Here is an 18,036-nt window from a genome sequence, read left to right on the forward strand (position 1 = left end):
ATCTCCTGAGCAATTTCATACCCAGCCAACCTCCAGCTGAAGCAGGTGTAGAAAATTAGTTGAATCAACACAAGATGGAGCCTAGCTGATAATCCTACAGGAGCTGCTGCCTGTGGTTTTACATTTTCAAGAATCACCACCACCTTGATTTCCCCTGATCCACTCAAACCTTGCAATCCAGAAGTTGGAAAAGCAGGAGCTGCTCCTTTCCACCATCAATTTCACATCACCCACCTCCCACTGCAGCAGACTATCCTTCTCTGAGCTGAGCTCACCACAGCCTACAGGTGATAGTTTCTGAATTCAAACAATACTGTTTGAGACCTACTCTCGATACTGGTCTTTACGATGAGTGTCAGCCCACAAGAGCTACTGGCACACTCAGGTACTAGAGAGTCAGATCAGGGAGAATGTGTTCATGTCAACAGGCAGAGGCAGACAGCCGGCGGGATTTTAAGGACTGCAGGTCCTGGGTAGTGTTAGTGGTAACTGGAGGGGAAATACCCAAGGCAGCATGCACACAGCACCCACTGTGTGACAGAAAACAGCTACGAACCCACCCAGCTGTTCTGCTGAATGCTCCACATAATCCTGACGATGCAGGACACGAGTGACACATGGAAAGCTTCTAAAATTCTAGTGGATCACCAGCTTGTTTGAACTATCCCTTAATACAGTACTAGCGCAGATTGGAAGCTGCATGCTTAGTGCAGTGACTCATGTTATACCACATCAAGATGATAGTTGAGAAACGTTAAAACATGAAAAAACACTTCAAAGAAAATAAAGTAGAACAAATAATTTTATCCCATGAGTACCAAACCGGCTATTTCATCTGACTTAAGCTTTGTTCTGCCATGTCAACTACTAGACTAAGATTTTCTAAAAGTAAAGACTATTTTTCCTTGTAAGTTCCACAAGATAACTTGAAGACTAGCAAAAATTGGATTGCAGGTGATATATTACCACGTACTTAGAGAATCACGTACTCAAAGGAAATAACAAAACACTCAAGGCCTCCAGCCTACCTGGTAGCTGCTTCCTTTCCAAAACTTCTTCATCTCTTTGCGCTTCCAAGCAACAAGCGAGCTAGTAATGAGCGTACATGGTACAAGATAGAGAAGGGCGGGTTGTCCCATCTTCATTAATGCCAAAACAATGAAAGTCAGCACCATACCAACGGCATAAGCTATAAAAAGATATTTATACACACGCAATCAAGAACAGGTGAAATTTTAAATCAAATCACCCACTTGGTAAGCCAGAATTAATTTTTTTTTTTAGTAGTATCTTCCTTGTCAATATAATTAAAGAAGGACAATAGGTTGCTCTGTATTTGCAAGCTTTCTCAAACTGACTACCCTAAAGAAAACTCACCTTATGCCTGGGCAGGCACATTAAAATCAATTATAAAGAAATTATTGACAACGTCGAACCTTTACCTGAAGAAAACTATCCAGTTCTGCCATTTAAAAAAGGTTCACATGGAGATTAACATTGCTGAAATAGCACGATTTACCTATCGTACAGGAAATGTAGTATATAGAAGATGAACTTGTTTGAACATCGAATCTTCGACAATAGGCAACCAGAAGCCCTTGGAAGAAAAAAAAAAAAAAAAGGATTAATGAAATATTTAGACACGATTTTTTTTTTGCCCCAATCTTCCAAATCAAAGCAGCGTGAAAAAAATTTATAGTAAGACTTCCCATTACCATGTGTTATCACCTTGCCATGTATTTCTGGAAAGCCAAGAACCAGTTAATAAATCCTACAGTAAGTCTTAAAAAATCAAAACCATAATATAAATATAAGCCAAGTGAGCTTGGTATTAAAAGGTCTGGGGTTTTTTTAAGCAAGCCAATTATATTGTGCTATTTTCAGTTTTCTAATATGGAAGAGTAACAACCTAGTCTTAATACTTCTCTTCCATAGTCTTGTAATGCTCGCTCTTAACAATCAGCGATTTTGCCTGCATGCTGTTCTGAGATGGTGCTTTGTGCCTAACAAGTAATTCGCTCAAGACTCCAACTACGGCAAAATTCACCTCTTTTGAGAAAGATGGAAAAACTTGATAATACATTTTCCGTTACCTCACCTCTAATTAGGCAGTCTAGGACATGTAAATACTATGAAGCCACAGAATATTTGCATTCTGCACGGTTACAATGAGATATAATTAATAGTGACAACCGGATTTATCTGTGGGACCTGTATGTACAGAATGCAGTGCAAGAGAAAAGCAAAACCCCTTCACCATTTAAGTGTTCTGTAACACACTAAGCTTTCTTACATTGTGACTTTTGTATTCTGCTCTGACGGATCATGGAAATCTGCTGCATTTGATTTAGTAATCACTTTGTAGAATAAACTCTAATATAAATCATCTGAGAATCAAACCCGAACTATTTAATCTTAACTTAAACTGCCAAAAAGATTTGCTCACCTGGGACAATAATGTCTCCAAAACCCAACAGTGAAAATGGCAAGTCACAGAGTGTCGATGCAGAGTATTCAAGTCTAGGCACTCTAATAACCACAGGTAACTGTAAGACAGTATTTCAGAAGCCCACATAAATCTAATCTAAAGTTCCTGATGTTTTGGATTGTTTTGTTTGTTGCTTAAATTAATAAACAGTTTTAATATAATTAATTTATTGTTAATGTAGAACTTCACAGTAGTAGAACCTAAAGTAAAAACCAGAAACCAACACAGAGAGTGGATAAAGCTTAAGGCAACAGGTAAGCTAGAATTTCTGATTTACAAATAATATGCATATACCAAAAAAAAGCCCAACAGGTAAACCAGCATTTAATCATATAATGGGAATAACAAGTCTGGATTATTAACCTAACTAGAGAGTATCGATCAACGATATCCAGGCCCTGAAGAGAAATTTGGACAGTCAGGTTTTCCCCAAAAGAATGGTCTTTTCAGAGGGAATAATTTAAAAATCCAGTATCTGAAATACAATTCTTACTTTCTCATGGGGAGCTGAGCGTTCAGTAGGGACTTCCACCAAGTTTCCATCATTCTAGGATCAAACCCAAGTCAACAGGTATTTAATACTTACAAGAAAATATCAGAAGCTGGCTATATTTTGTGAGAAAGTTATGCGGAAAAAGCACACTATGAATTAGCTACGCAGTGTCAGTATTTTTATGTTGCACTTACTGAAACAACTGTTCATACCTTTTCACTATTTCCAAAAGGACCAGCTGCAACTTCAACCATTATACTCGCCCCATTCTGAAATTAAGGTTATTTTTCAAAAGTTAGTGGTCCAATATACCAAACCATTCATACCACAGTTACAAAAACTGCTTGCACCTCATCTTACAATTTAGTATTGGAAAAATCCTGAATATCAGAAGGAATGCACTGGTCTCATACAGTATTCCACAGTATTGTTTTTCACTAAGAACATGCAGTCCAGCTTAATATAACTAATAAAAAAAAAAACAACCAACAAATCCACTATATGTAACTGGAGGTTTAGATAAAAATGCATCAGCTTTTTCTGCCGCAAGCCTTCTGCTTTGGAGTACAAGAAGGTACGCTTGCAGACAGCTCTCACCTCACCGCAGAAAGGACTAGAGCATGTTCGAGTATATGGGTGTTAAATGCAAAGGAAGGAAGAAAACTGGAGACAGTAATTTCTCCTCATCACACTGTCACGCAGTTGGGGACAGCTTACTTTTGGCCATGCTGAAAACGTAATCATTTAACAAAACTGATGGCACCTAGACAAGCATTACACTTTATGGCCCGTACAAGGGGAAAAATTAGCCCACTGCTGTCCGGAATGGGGTAGAACAAAAGGAAGTCAGCATTTCTGCATCGACAATACTGAAAACACTCATCTGTCCCACAAGAGCACAGCCCCACAGACCAGGCAACGTTTTGGGGTTTATTTTAAAGAAAAATTCACGCACATACCTTTGTGATAAATGGCGTTATGAAGACAAAAAACACATCATATAGAAGGAGCAGGCCTAGAAGGATCACACAGGACTGGCAAAGAAAGAAGACAATATTAGCATAGGTTTCAAGGACGGTATAGCTGGATTCTAGTACCATTACTGTATCCCATGTTAAAAAAATTTAAAAAAAAAAACGGAAGAACCTCCCATCCCCCATGGTTTTGTTCCAGCATAACATTTAGAACAGGTTTAATTTATTTGTTGTTAAAAGATTTTTATTTTTAAATGTGTATTTCTTGAGTGTTGAAAACCTACTTCCTGGCACTAAACTTACAGATTCATGGCTTTAACACACGTTTGTAAGGTAATCAACTCACGGTACCTTAAAGTTAGGCATTTTCAGTGTTTTAATGAAGTTTAGGCAGAAAGCAACTCCCAAAATATCTTGCAAAATCCAAGCCCACCTAAAAGGAAGAATATATGTTTTTTAAATTCAAACTACTGCTGCAATAATGATTTTAGATTTTGATAGAAATAGCAGGATCACAAAATAAGACTGGAAAGCAAGAAAACAGTTTTTAGGAAGTGTTGCTACCAAAACCACAAAAATCCTAGTTTCAAGCCGGTGAATTTCAACTAGCCTCTGATCACAAACAATGAACTGCTCTTCACCAGCATACTACAGGGAAAATGAGTTGAACAGAGGCCACGGCAGGGCCTGGGTGCTCACCTGGGTGATGGCTCACTTGGCTGGAAGCCCTGCTTAACATCTGACTCGAGAAACTGTTTAGGACTGTACTAGAACATCTGTGTATTTGTGGTCCTGTGCTTCCACTGGACCACGGGAAGCACAGGGCCTATGGTCCCTAGGCTGGTTTTGCACTTTTTCTCCTACTATGGCGATCATTAGTAACCAAGGTAGTTCTTCCTCATCTTCATAATTTTTTGTAACTTCAAATTACCACACAGTTCATTTGTATAGCTTTGTTCTCTATTATTCCCAGGCTAGTTAGGCTTCAGAAATCCTTTCAAGACTTTTTTTGAAATCGGCACTGGAGTTTAGAAGGATGCTAAGCTCCAGGATTAGTTATGCGATGGGAAGTTCATTAATGACAATTATTCACACTACTCTTTTAAGTCAGAATACATTACTTACCTATCTTCGTTTCGAAACACTGCCCAGACAACAGCTGCTGCTATGCAGAATGCAGCAAGAAAAATAAGCCTCACTTCAATGTTTTTGTTGCAACATGCAATCCTAAAAGGAAATAATTAAATTTAAAAAGAAAGCCTGCAACAGCCAAAACACATGCCTTGGCTATCACACGTCAGTAAGATGACCAGGTTTTCTCATCTGGAGAGCTTCTCCTTTGCCCGTGCGTTCTGTCTGGACTCAGATGACATTATTCCTGCAACTGCAGCACCAGTCCTTCTCTGGGCTCCACTGAAAACATCCCACAGGTGGTCAGCCCACTCAGGCTTTGATGGCCAGACCTCAGTTTAGCAAACACATCCAGGGAGGGCAGCAAGCAGATGAGTTTATTTAATTCATTTCTGTCGCGTAACAATTATGCCAACAGAACTATGTCAGTGATGGACAGTCATGTCACGATTCCAGAAAGGGAGGGTGGTGGGGAAAATAAATTTTAGGACACATAATATAAGATTAAAAATAACTACGTATTCCGTCAATATCTGTTGCCACTGCTCACTCAACTTTCTGGGGCAGTTCTTGAACTAACTGACAGAGCCATGCCCGTCCTCAGCTTACACAAAACCTGCCGTCTTTTCTACAGGTTCTCTACCTTTGATGGGCTACTGGATCACCTGTCACTAATATCCTGTAATAAGTAACATGCAAACATAATAATCTTAGGCTTCCAAGCTTATAAGCATTGGGGTTTCTGGGGAAAAGGACCATTTGTTTCATTAAATATTAGGGTTTTTTAAAAGTGAAAATACAGGGGAGGAAAACAGGGATAATCCCATACTCACTAATTCTGGCAGGATATTTTACCTGGAGTAATAAGAAGAGGCTATTCTGACAACACACTACCTGAATTAGGACTGTCACCACTAACTTCTGACACAGAGGACATGAGCAATGTGCTGCCTTTGCAAGAAAAAGTTATAACTTGGTCTGTCACAGGTACGTTAACATGCTATCGTCTATAGCATGGGACTTACCCCAAACAGGATCGAATGCCCAGGATCCCCCTTACAGGGTTCTGTGGTGAACAAGGTGAGCACACCCTATGGGCAATCAGAATTTTGTACCACCAAGCTCAGCCAGCCAAGCAGAGCCTTTCAAGTTTGATGATAGCAATGCTTTCAAACAATGCAGCAAGTCTCCCACAACACTATTTTAACTGTTGATTATGCTATGGACAACTTCAGGATTCATTGAAGTAGCCTGTAATTTTCTTTTTTAACAATCCCACACACTAAAGCATACAGGAAACAATTTGTCAGACTGTTCTTGTATTTTCACTTCTCCTTGAAACCAGAAAATACCTGAAAGAAACCTTCCATTTATAGTAACTGAAAGGTACAATACCTGCACTGCCCAAATGGTATTTTTCCTATTAATGCCGCAAGACAGTTGTACAGACTCATTGCAGATGCCAAGCAGAAGACTGATATTATGACATACACTAAAAAAGAACGGAAGAGGGGAATCAGGAACAGAATAGCAACCAGGAATCAAACTCAACGACACACATTTGATATGACAGCACTGCTCGATACAATCACTGAGACCGCAGTCAGCTGTTCACAGGAAGTCCTGAATTCTGAGTGTCTCTGCCATGACAAGAGTTCTCATGAAGCAAAGGCTTGGTTTTCAATTCGAAATTTTCAAAACCTTTTTCCTCTCCTTTTTCCTTAAGAAGAAATATGTCATCTGTTACTGCTTTTTTCACTAGTCACGTCTCTCCCACATCATTCAGAATAAGTACTGTCAAGGCAGCCTTGAGTAGCAGAAAGCTTCTCTCTAGGCAGCAACTACATCTTTTCAACCCTAACTCATACATCAAGAAAACAGTTTTTTGAATTACATTAATTTTAGTTTAGAAATCTAGCTTTTCAGACACAGACACCTTAAGATTATGCAGAAAAATAAGTCAAATGATATTTCCATAGTTTCTTACCTAGCCATTTGTAGAAGAAATAAAGTAAGACCAGCATGACACAACAGATGACAACAAACAAGATAACTGTCACGGGGGTGAAAGTAACATTTTCTTCCTTCTTCCGTCTTGTTTCTCTCTCCCCAGGACTTGCTACTGCTTTCAAATTTTCACTATTTAAAAAAATGACAAGCAGATTTACCTCACGTGACAGATTACGAGAACGTTTTACTATGACCAGAGTTGTTGGTTAGAAAGCATTTAGACTGACAGTGTTTCAGTCTAATCCTTCATACCATTATGAGACTCTAAAATGCAGAAAAAAGGTATGCTTATTGTTTGAGTTTTTCCATTTTTTAATGGAAATATGCACTTCTAACCTAGCATAGATCGCAGGGAAAAAATTCTTAACTGCCCTCCTTTCCAACTGTGTGGTGACTGCCAACTTTAAGGAGTACCCCCAACCAAAACCTTGGTCCATGTGAGGAAAAGCAGTCTGATATCAAAACTCTTTAGCTTCTTATCAGGACGCACACACTCAACTCCACTAGCGCATCACCTCTGATGCTACAAAATTTCTTGGGCTAAATGTACTCAATCTGATAAATATGTCTATGAGAAAACAGTGTGTAACACCCATGATTTTGGTTTAAAACCTCGACTATAGACATTATGTGTCTGCAAAATCCATTTCTGTTAGTAGAATGAAGCTAGCTAAGTAGTTCTTTTACCCTTACACCTCATAATTACACAATAAGCGAAAGAGAGGGGGTGTAATTGGGGATTTTCACTGGGAGTAAGATTTCTGTGCATACATACTACATATTTATACCTCACCATGCAAAATAAGGAGACTTAAATTATTGTTTGTTCCTTGAGCAGGTAGCCCTACTACTCTTTAGTACAGACGCTAGTGCAACTTGCCCATCAGATAGCGTATTCCTGACGAATCCCAGGACCTACCTACAAAATGCTGAGTTCGGCAGTGAAACAGCTACCTTCAAAAGAGAAGGCACTTTGTGAGATGAATCACCTTCTCAGAGAACATGCTTTGAATAAGCAGCTTTTAAGAAGGAAAGCTCACCCCAGATTTATGAAAGTGCACTATAACAAGTTTAATATAATTACATCTAGGTATTTTTCAATATGGGAGGCAGCAACACATTTTGTTCTTTTAGCATTCAGTCCAGTCACACCCTGTATCACTGCAGGGTAAAAAAGAAGCGTAATCAGATCCAATCTTAAAAAAAAAAAAAAAGAAACACACACACTGCCCTTCTACTTCTTTAATCTCTTTAAAATCACTAGATTTGCATAACCAGTGGGAAAGAGGAAGCTGCTGTTATCACATACAATCCATTCCCTGCTGTTCTGGGGAGCAAAGCTCTAGACCACCACAGAACGGGAAGCTCTGCGTAGCAATGTACAGTGGCCCGTTCAGCACGCGGAGACATCCAAGAAATACTGCAGAATAAGACCATGCTGTGAAAGGTCAGCTATATCCAGTATAAACCCAGACTAAAAACAGTTCTGTGCATCAAGTGTGCACCAGTCCACTTAACGCCACGCTCCCCTCAAGCACAGTGCAGAAACTACCCCTCGTTTCCCTGCATTTGCCACATCCTGCACTTCCTCTCCTTCCCTGCACAGAGACTGCTGCTGCCTCCTTGACCCTGCTCAGCCCTAGAGCTGCTATAGTCTTCACCAAGGAACACAGAAAGCTGAGGGACATAACTGTCTGCAGCCACCCAGACACAACCAAACCCCATTCTCCTAGTGGCAGGGGGGCTGTGCAGACACCCCGCAGAGCGTGCTGCACAGCCAGCTGGGATGGAGCAGTTGCACAGATCCCTGTCAATGCAGACACCGCACACAGCTACGTATGTGCCTCCTGAATCACTGGATTTTAATGGTGTCATTAAAATACCTACTTTCTGTCATGGATTTTGGTGTATCATAATGCTAGTTACAGGGTACTTGGTAATTTATCAAAACGTTAATCCTCCTCCCAAGAACTCCATTATCCCTCGGGGACTTTGATAATCCACTACTCAAGGTTCCTCAAAGCCCTACAGTAATTTTTCAGTGGTTGCAGTGCTCAAGCATTTCATGGTAAAGCAGCTAATAGCACCAGATCTTCCCATTTTTTTAACTACCAACGTAAAAGAACATTATTTTTCACTGATCGTAGGGACAGTTTTCACAAAATTTGTAATCCACATAATTTAAGCAGTTCCGTTTAACAAACTTACAGTTCTGCTACTCCGCTCCAGTAGCCTCCTAGTGCCACTGTAAACACAGCAATTAGGAAGATGACAAGCATACTGCAATCAAACTCTGGCAAAGGCGGTGAATACAGAGTCACGTTAACTTCATTTCCAAGTGTCTGAAAAATAGCATACGAGTTGGTTCGTAAGGACAACAAAGAAACTATACTGCTGATTTTCCAACAAGATGCACATCATGATGTCCTGCTCTTAACCTACACAATGCTAAAAGCAGGTTTTCAACGTACTGCACAGGATGTCCCACGCATTTGCCTTGGTCATTGTAAAGAAGCAATGCTTTCCCTGCTGCCTTTCAGGATGATCAGGTCTGAAAACAACCCTACTGCTACTGCTGTGGAAACATATGGATGCCACAAGGCAAAACAGTATTTCTTTGCATTCTTTCAACACTTCTGAGAAATTGTGCCTCTAGCCCGAAGGCTTTTCATCCCCCAAACATACCAAGGTCTAGCAAAGGCGTCTGCTCTGCAGGGAAGCATATATGATTCAATCAATTTGAAATATGATTACTCATAGGTCCACGAAGGAATCAACAGAGGTCTACCTCTAGCTCTTGAAACTACAAAACACACAGCTCAGACACAGGCACAGTGCTTCAGACAGGACACAGTGAAAACTCAAGTTGGCAGAAAGTCAGTAAGTAACGGCTTTATATGAACACAATTTGAGATGAATTCAAAAGAAAAGGAAGCAATTCCATGCTACTTAAAAGATAAAAGTAAGACCAAAGTAAAAAACCAAATCAGCTGAAAGGCAAAGAAGATGGTAAGGAATGCAGAGACATAACTGATCCAGAATTGTACAAAAATCTTGAAAGCAAACCCAAGATGCTTCCATTTGGCTGAAAGGTGAGACTTAAGACACAAAGAAATGATAATTTGACAGGAAATTAAAGGTAGTAGGGAAGAAAGCTTTGTTGTTACAGTCAAAGTAAGCCAAGGCAGCTAAAGCAATCCTGCAGTGAAAACAGACTTCAGAGGTGCAGCAGAAAAGCAGATTTGTTAACAGCCTGCATGTGGGATAAAAGCAGGAGCGGAGATGGACGTGCCAGGAGGGTTTGCATACAGGAAGACCAAACTGGCAGTGGAGAGACTGAATGGGAAAGCGAGTAGCACAGTGGAATACACTAGCCATATGTGAAGAAAGCTGGTTCATTTCAGCATCCAAATTATCTAATTACAGATATTAACCTTACTGCAGGCTAAAGAAGTCAGATTCATTCCTTTTCCTGAAGTTACGGAAGTTCAGAAAATGAGAAAGAAAATTAAAATTCTAGTGAAACATTGCAGTTATATGAAGTGGAACATAATGTTAGATAAAGGCAAAAAACCCCATTCATTACAGCATCCTGTATGTAAAAAAAACCAAAACAAACCCAAACAAACAAGAGCCAAGAAAACCCAAAAAACCTAAAACCTTATACATTTTTAGTATTCTATTCCAACAGGTCTTAATCCCGTTTGTCCTTTAAGTTTCATAAATCTTATCAAGTGTAATTCGCATTAGAATCTACTGTGAATCGTTTCCTTTTGTTCTGCTCTTCTCTACAAACTTGCCAAGTCTCAACTTCCACCACAGCGAAGCACTAGAATCAAATACATTGCATCAGATGATAACCCTGCAAGACAGCTGTCCACCTACGAGAAGATTTGTAACACCCTGCTACTGCCATCAAGACTCGTATCTGATTCGAACGGTAAAAGCTAACAGAGATCAGATCTTCAAAGAAAAAGTAGAAGGAACGCTTACACAAACTAGCTACCCTCAGACTGTTGTGGTCTTCCTTTTCTAAATAAAAGGAGAAGGCTGGAAGCCTTGAGAAGAGTTAAAACAGAAATACGACTATAGTAGGAAGAGTACAATGGCTGCCAGCTTCTAAGCAGCACACATCATTCAAAACACCGGCTGCCAGTGACATGACAGAAGGCTTCGCCAAAAACTACATTAGAACTAGGAAAGGATCCCTTGCAGCCCAGGCCACCTTCCTTCCACTTCTATGAAGGCAGTCTCGTGAGACAAAACCAAATTACAACAGCTGTATGAGACATCATCTGTCACACTAATCTACTAACAAAGTTACTTTGCGGCATTACGGTAGCTATACGGAAGTGATTCGACATGACACCGCCCCAAGCAGCACTAGCTAATAAAGTGGCAGAGAAGATTCAGAACAAATCAGGGATCTAACCCTACCCCAGATCCCTTCCATGTTAGTAGAGCATTATCTTAAAACCCCTCAAATAAGAAAACTACATTTGTCCTACTTGAAGGAACAAATCTGAAGATGGAGAACAACCCAAACCAAAACACAGTATTCCTCAAGACTGTGGCAGACTGAGGACAGTCATCACAAACCTTCAGTCATGCCAGTGCTCGGCAAGAACCAATCTTTAATGGGAACAGACAGTAAACAACCAAAGTCCTACACATCTAGGCATGGTTTCAGTTTACATACTCACCTAGGACAACCTCCCACGGCAGCTCTGAAGATTAAGAGCAGAAATGGTGAAGTGAGCTTACAAATTCAATCCAAGAAGCTAAGACTACACAGGTTAGTGCTAGTCTCTGCTACTCACAGAAAAATCACGTGCAGTGCAACTCCTGCCTATCAAAACTATTTAACACTAAATAAAAACCCAAACAACAAAATAACAACAGAAAAAGTCACACCAAAGAAAAGATAATTGTTTTCTTGAAAACCCTCTGCAATATTCTGTACCCTCATTTTAGATGCCAAGCAAAACAAGCTCCCAAGACCCCCAAAACAAACTCCACTGCTTATAAAGCGCAGGAGATACCACAACTGCCACATTTTAAAGACACATTTTAAGGATTTGGCATCTCACCACGAGCTCAGCAGCAGAAACTCGAACTCTACTGCCTAACCTCTCTGTAACAGATGCTGTCATGCTGCACAAAGAGACAGCTCATCATCTGGAAAAGACAAAAAAACCCCAAAACCCTCACACCTTCCTTAAGTTCCAGCCTGATAAGTTACTGCTTGCCCAAAAGACACCATGTCAGCAGATACAAGCTCAACTGTCCTAGCTTCTGTGCTAAACAAGCAGCCCTCTCAGGCTACAGCGCTTGACATATGTCAGGCATCTGCGATTGTACACAAGTCTACTGGTAGGTCGCTTATCTTGTACAACAAAAGATTACCCTCCCTCCAGTTAGGTATTATGTGTCCCGTTCTTAGTGTTCTAATTCATCATTCTCAAATTAACCTAAATTAGGAACACTAGCGCTTCTACAACTTCATAGCCATCCTCTTCTGTGAAGCCGAACGCAGTACCTATACACATTCAAATCTGGCAGACACCCATACGTGACCTGAAATTACTTTATTTGTTCAAAACCCAAAGTTACACAGACTGTAACCTGCTGAAGTTATATTACTTACCAGCTGCATATCTACTATGTCACTGTATCTTATAAGCGCAACTGGAAGAGCCACGTCTTCAAAACCAGTCTTGTTATCTGAAAGAGGAGACTAAAAGAGAAAGCATCAGTGATAACCATGTTGAGCCTATTTACAAAGCGGGTTAGATCCCTAAAGGCAGATTATTCTTTAAATTTCAGTGTTTTTGTAGGAAAAAGAAAAAAAAAAAGAGCTCATTCATCACCTTTTGCAAAAGGTTAATGAATGCAGATGTCCTTAAATCAAAACAGGTGATACTACCAACACACCTGGATTGATAAAGGTCTTGTGCTTTTATAGCATTACAAGAGAAAATCAAAACTCTGGTTTTATTCTCTATGCTTTTAAAACAAGATTAACTTGTCATGATAATCACGCAAATTCATAAATTGCAAATATCTGTAGATACATATTGCAGCTGTAACAGGGAACAAAAAAAGAACCCAACAGAAGTATCTGTAAAGGTATCTCAAAATGTCTTTTTTTACTGATTTTGGATTGTATTTTCCTAGCTTACTTTTGTCACACATGTCTAAAACAGTATCACCTGAGACCTCAGGGAGTTAGAGGACACTAAAGTTAGGGAATGCTAAAGACAAGCATTTGCGTTCAGAAACGTGATTAAAGATAGAGGAAACAGACTGAAAGACAATTCAGCTGTTGATACTTTTGGATGATATAACACAGCATTACACAGAGGTGGCACGGAATGACCGTCTTGGTCTCAGGAACAGCAGCCACACCAGCACAGGGCTCTGTGGGGAAGGCTGCCTCGTGCTGGAATCCCACACGTTTACCAGGGTCCTCTGCTTTTGTGGTTTCTCTCAGCTAACCCTGCACAACACTGCATCAGACCAAATAAGATAAGACACTATTTCACCACAGAAGAAAACTGCTGTAACTTACCAGCTTGGTTTTACTGGCAACCAACAGCACTTTAGCACCTGAACTTTGTGCAATTCTTGCTTTTTCCAAAAAAGTGCAGTTTCCTCTCATCACTACAACTGCTTTGTCCTTCATTAAGCCAGAAGGAACTTCAGAAGAATTGCAGAGTACCGTAGAAGTCAGGTTTTCCAGAGACCTGAAAGTCTGCAGAGAAAAGGAGCACGATCAAAGTAGGAAGTTTAATACTGCAAACTAATCTAGAAGACAACATTACTACCCTTCCTAATTTGAGGTTTGCCAGAAGGAGGCATAACAGAAAGGAACCATTAATTCAGGAATATAAAACCAGAGCAGCAGTTCCTGCAGCCTGCAGTACCGAGGGCCACTGAGAGCAGCGCAGAGCTGAAATGCCTGGCTGTTTCTAAAGGCAATTTCTCAGCAGTTGTTGCTGTAATTTAAACATAAGAAACTGGTTATATAGGAAACTACTCCTTGTCGTTCTGGGGAATCCAGTGTATTCACAAGCCAGAAGAAACGCATAATCAGAGTTCTGAAGTATAATACTTCCTCACAAACAGCTGGCGAATCTGATGGCATATTCCTTATTATAAAAGAATTTTTAAAATATTTCTGTTCTTATTTCAAAGTTCAATTTCATATTGACAATTATTTTAAAATTATTGTCCATTTTCTTCAATAAGTCAAGACACCCCAAAGGCCACAGCAGCATAGCAAAGATGTTTGGGGCAGACAAATTATTTTTACTGTGTTTTACTTTGAGTTAACCTGATAATGAATAACGGGAGGGAAAGGAGAGAAGAGTGCCTTGATCACTTCCAAACACAAAGTATTCCCTGTTTATAGGAAGAGCACCTGAAGAAAATTTGTTTCTGCCTCACACTCTAGTTTGGCTCAAAGAAACACACTCAGAAAATACAGCATGATGACACATTCCAGATAATCTCCTACACCACCACATGTTTACAAAACAACTAAACAGAAGCTCAAACTGATGAACCAATATAAGAAATCCATTTCACAAGTATACAACATTCTTGTAAACAAACAGAAGTTTTACTCCCAAATCAAAAACTTGACATACTGGTAACACCTGAAGAAAAAAATTAACAATATCAGATAAATATGCAAGATTATTTAAAACCAGTTCCAAGCACAGAGGGAGTATCATCTTTGTAAACTTCAGAAGGTGACTTTTTAAAGTACAGAAATGTTCACTGTAGATTTTTTTGGTAAATATTCAATGTAGCACCTATTTAACTCCAAATTTTGAAGACGAGTTATAGCTGACTTGAATTCATACTGCACTCTAGTTTTCTTAGGAAGCATGATTATAAACTACTTACAGCATTGTCCAGGCTCTTTGGAAGAGACATCCAGTTAGAATTGTAAATTACGCAGTAATCCTTTGTTACTGGAGACAGGCCACTTCCAGAAGCGTGCAAGATCCCCTCGTGTGCAGTCACCTGCAACAGACCAGGGTGTTCTGAATTAAACTAAGTCCAGAATATCAGTACTCAGACATTCTTCTAAAAAGCTGTTAGGAAGAGAAAGAGCTGTTAGGAGAAAAGGAATTTATTTGATTAGTTACTTTATATAACGATTGATTCCACAAGCGATGGGTAGCTTGAGAGCAGGATGGAAAACTAGTAGAGATCTAGTCTGCATAATGCTGCTTACCCCCGTTTCAAACACCATGTATTGGTTACAGCCACAGTCCACGTCACCTAGTAGAACACCATCAGAAACCCTGGCAAATGATTTCTGATTCTGTAGCCTGCACTTCCCAGAAAGTGTAGAATTTTACACAGAAAGCAATTAAAACAGTACATGGAAAAGCTCATTAAAGTCTTTCCCTCTTCGCAGACTCCAGAATTTCCCCTACTAATAAAGGTATTATATGGCAATTCCTACATTTTTTTATCAAATAACTGTAAACACAAAGACATCAAGTCATGTACTTTAAGAATTTGTGTAGTTAAAGAAATACTGGTGTCTCCAAAGATTACTCTGAAGAGTCCCTTACATAACATGATTTCTGTTATTTACAAAAAAATAATACTTCTGCTAATTTTAGGGATACATACTTCTCCCCAAGCATTAATACACTAATAAAGGTCAGGTGTCTAAGTGGATACACGAACAGACTAAGGATTAGACACAGCTACAGCTGCAAAGTAATGAAAACAAAGAAGCACCATTTTCATCTCAAAGTGCCATCTTAAGAAAACTGGGAGATGTTCTCATTTGTTTTTCTTGAGAGAAAAATTATTTTTCTTGACCTCAATATCAGGAATTATCAAGAGATTAAAACCAGTTTAAATCATCTTGTAAATTCCTGGTTTGACGGGAAGAACACCGAGATACTAAGCTAGAAGCAGACATGGGTGAAGCGGGGAAAGCCCAAATACTTGTCAGATAGACAATGCTAACAATTAACAATGCTACAGAGGCATTTCCCTTCAGGCTAGCGTATCAGTATTCTGTGGCAAGGGAGAACTAGAGAGAAAAGAAAAACGTGATAATATTGTTTCAGAGGTTTATGTCTGCTCGGTCTGAATAGGAAAAAACTTTCTTCAGAGGAACCCATTATATGGGCCATAGCGCAAGAACATCTGCTGGGAGAAGTGGGCCAAAGGGCCTGAGCACGTTAGCTGTTCAACGCGCAACAGTTCTTCAGCTGTCAGCTAAAATAAGTTGGTCCGTGGCTTATGATCAGCACAAAAATTATCAAGCTTCCCTCCTAAGTGGGCTCACCTAGAAGTACAAACCAATGGCAAACTAAAAGCAATAAAGACTTCCAGCAGATACAAACCCCAGATGTTTCCATCCATTAGAAGCTCTTTCTGCTTCACAAAGTAGACCAAGAAGTGTTTTCGGGGTCCCGGGAAATCAAGTGTTAATGCTACGCAAGCGTAAGTCTACCTAGAAGGAGTGATTACTTGCTTATTTGATACGTATGTTTTGTTTGGCAAACCTCCCTCTTCTGTGGATGAATCAGAGAACGCAGTTCTCGCTCACCAGCTAAGGAGAGGGAGAACCAGAGCATGACGTTTGCCAAGCTCTGAAGACAGCATTTAGAAGTTAAAAATGAAGGGAAACACAACATGCCACACCTCACTCGGAACGTCCCCACTGAAATCCTGGTGCATCCAGATGAACTTTTCTTATTTTCTAATATCTTCAGTTTCCTTCTTTCACAACAGACAAGGGCTACTAGTTTGGGTAGGTGGCCTTGCAGCCAGCCCAGCCACAACGGAGCACAAAAGACAGCTTACTCTCAGCATACCTGCTACGTAAAAATTTCTGACTGAGAACATTTGCAATGTTGTTACTTAAGTAGAAGAGTAAGAGCGTGTCCACAAAACTGCTCCGGAAAAGATTAACCTGTTTCCATAGGTGGATTTGCTCTAGCGTGGAAACGTTCCCACACGGAGTAGAGGTGCGCCAGCTGTCCTTACCTAAAGGGGCATCGTCATCGCCTTTCACTTCAGGTTCGGACAATTCCCAATGGCCCCCCACCTTCAAACAAATTTCTTCCTATTTCTGATAGGTGGTTCCCTCATCGTATTTCCTTCCTTTACTGCCTTTAAACTCTTGTTTAATTCCTTTATCTCTGATAGAGAAGAATAAGTCTCACATTACCTCTTAATCTTTATCCTTCCTAACACGTCCCTGTCGCTGCAGGGATATAAGCTTGGTCTGACTGTTGAGCTTTGGAGTGCACTGGTAACCCCACCACAAAAAATACTGGAAGTTATATGAACCAGTGGACACAGAGACCAAACCAAGTCATAAACAGAACAAGCACAATGTCATAGTTCTGCCAGCAGCCTACGACACACATGAACTGTCCCTCTTTCCTTACCCCTGGATATTGCGACCCACGGGAACCTGTGCCCCTGCTCAGAGAGCAACACTGGCCCTTTCCCTGACGCTTACTACCTCACCAAGCACTCACTCCCCATGCTGTTGGGATCCTGTTCTTGAGGCTGAATGACCCGGTCTGATGCTCACCACTGCCACAACTGCATTTGTAGAGCAAAGAAGAGGCAGGACACAGGGCCTGGAGACTCACAGCGGGGCAGAAGACCCGGGTTAAGGAGCAAAGCCACTCTTCAGACAACCCCAACACCACTCGGGACAGCTACGTGGGACGCACAGAGACGGACCAGCTCCTAAAGAGACACAAGCTGTCACCACCCAAAGGCAGGCTCAAGAGGCTGTGCGCCAGCTGTTGGGCATATCCAGTGGTGCCTTTTTACACCGGAAAGTACTCTGCATCCTGCCTTACCAAAACAAGGTAAAAATTGCGTTACAAACAAGCAAACGAACAAGCAAGCAACCCTAACAACAAAACAACTTAGTGGAG

At 40.4% G+C, this 18,036-nt stretch overlaps 1 protein-coding gene across 1 annotated transcript in view; it reads right to left on the reverse strand.

The window, feature by feature from the left end:
* SPPL2A (signal peptide peptidase like 2A) overlaps positions 1-15,127 on the reverse strand; it is a 21,109-nt gene extending 5,982 nt beyond the window's left edge. Inside the window, exons 1-14 of the mRNA XM_010135265.1 lie at positions 15,011-15,127; positions 13,668-13,850; positions 12,744-12,833; positions 9,305-9,438; positions 7,074-7,225; positions 6,482-6,578; positions 5,081-5,182; positions 4,307-4,388; positions 3,941-4,015; positions 3,194-3,250; positions 2,982-3,035; positions 2,447-2,546; positions 1,520-1,597; positions 1,029-1,189 (exon numbers count right to left, since the gene is read on the reverse strand). Coding sequence (XP_010133567.1) covers positions 1,029-1,189; positions 1,520-1,597; positions 2,447-2,546; positions 2,982-3,035; positions 3,194-3,250; positions 3,941-4,015; positions 4,307-4,388; positions 5,081-5,182; positions 6,482-6,578; positions 7,074-7,225; positions 9,305-9,438; positions 12,744-12,833; positions 13,668-13,850; positions 15,011-15,040 — 1,395 coding nt within the window. The 5' untranslated portion in view covers positions 15,041-15,127. The remainder of the gene's footprint in view (positions 1-1,028; positions 1,190-1,519; positions 1,598-2,446; positions 2,547-2,981; positions 3,036-3,193; positions 3,251-3,940; positions 4,016-4,306; positions 4,389-5,080; positions 5,183-6,481; positions 6,579-7,073; positions 7,226-9,304; positions 9,439-12,743; positions 12,834-13,667; positions 13,851-15,010) is intronic.
* Between the last annotated feature and the right edge of the window lie 2,909 nt (positions 15,128-18,036).

The sequence above is a fragment of the Buceros rhinoceros genome, unplaced genomic scaffold, assembly GCF_000710305.1.
Source record: "Buceros rhinoceros silvestris isolate BGI_N320 unplaced genomic scaffold, ASM71030v1 scaffold37834, whole genome shotgun sequence".
NCBI classification, from domain to species: Eukaryota; Metazoa; Chordata; class Aves; order Bucerotiformes; family Bucerotidae; genus Buceros; species Buceros rhinoceros.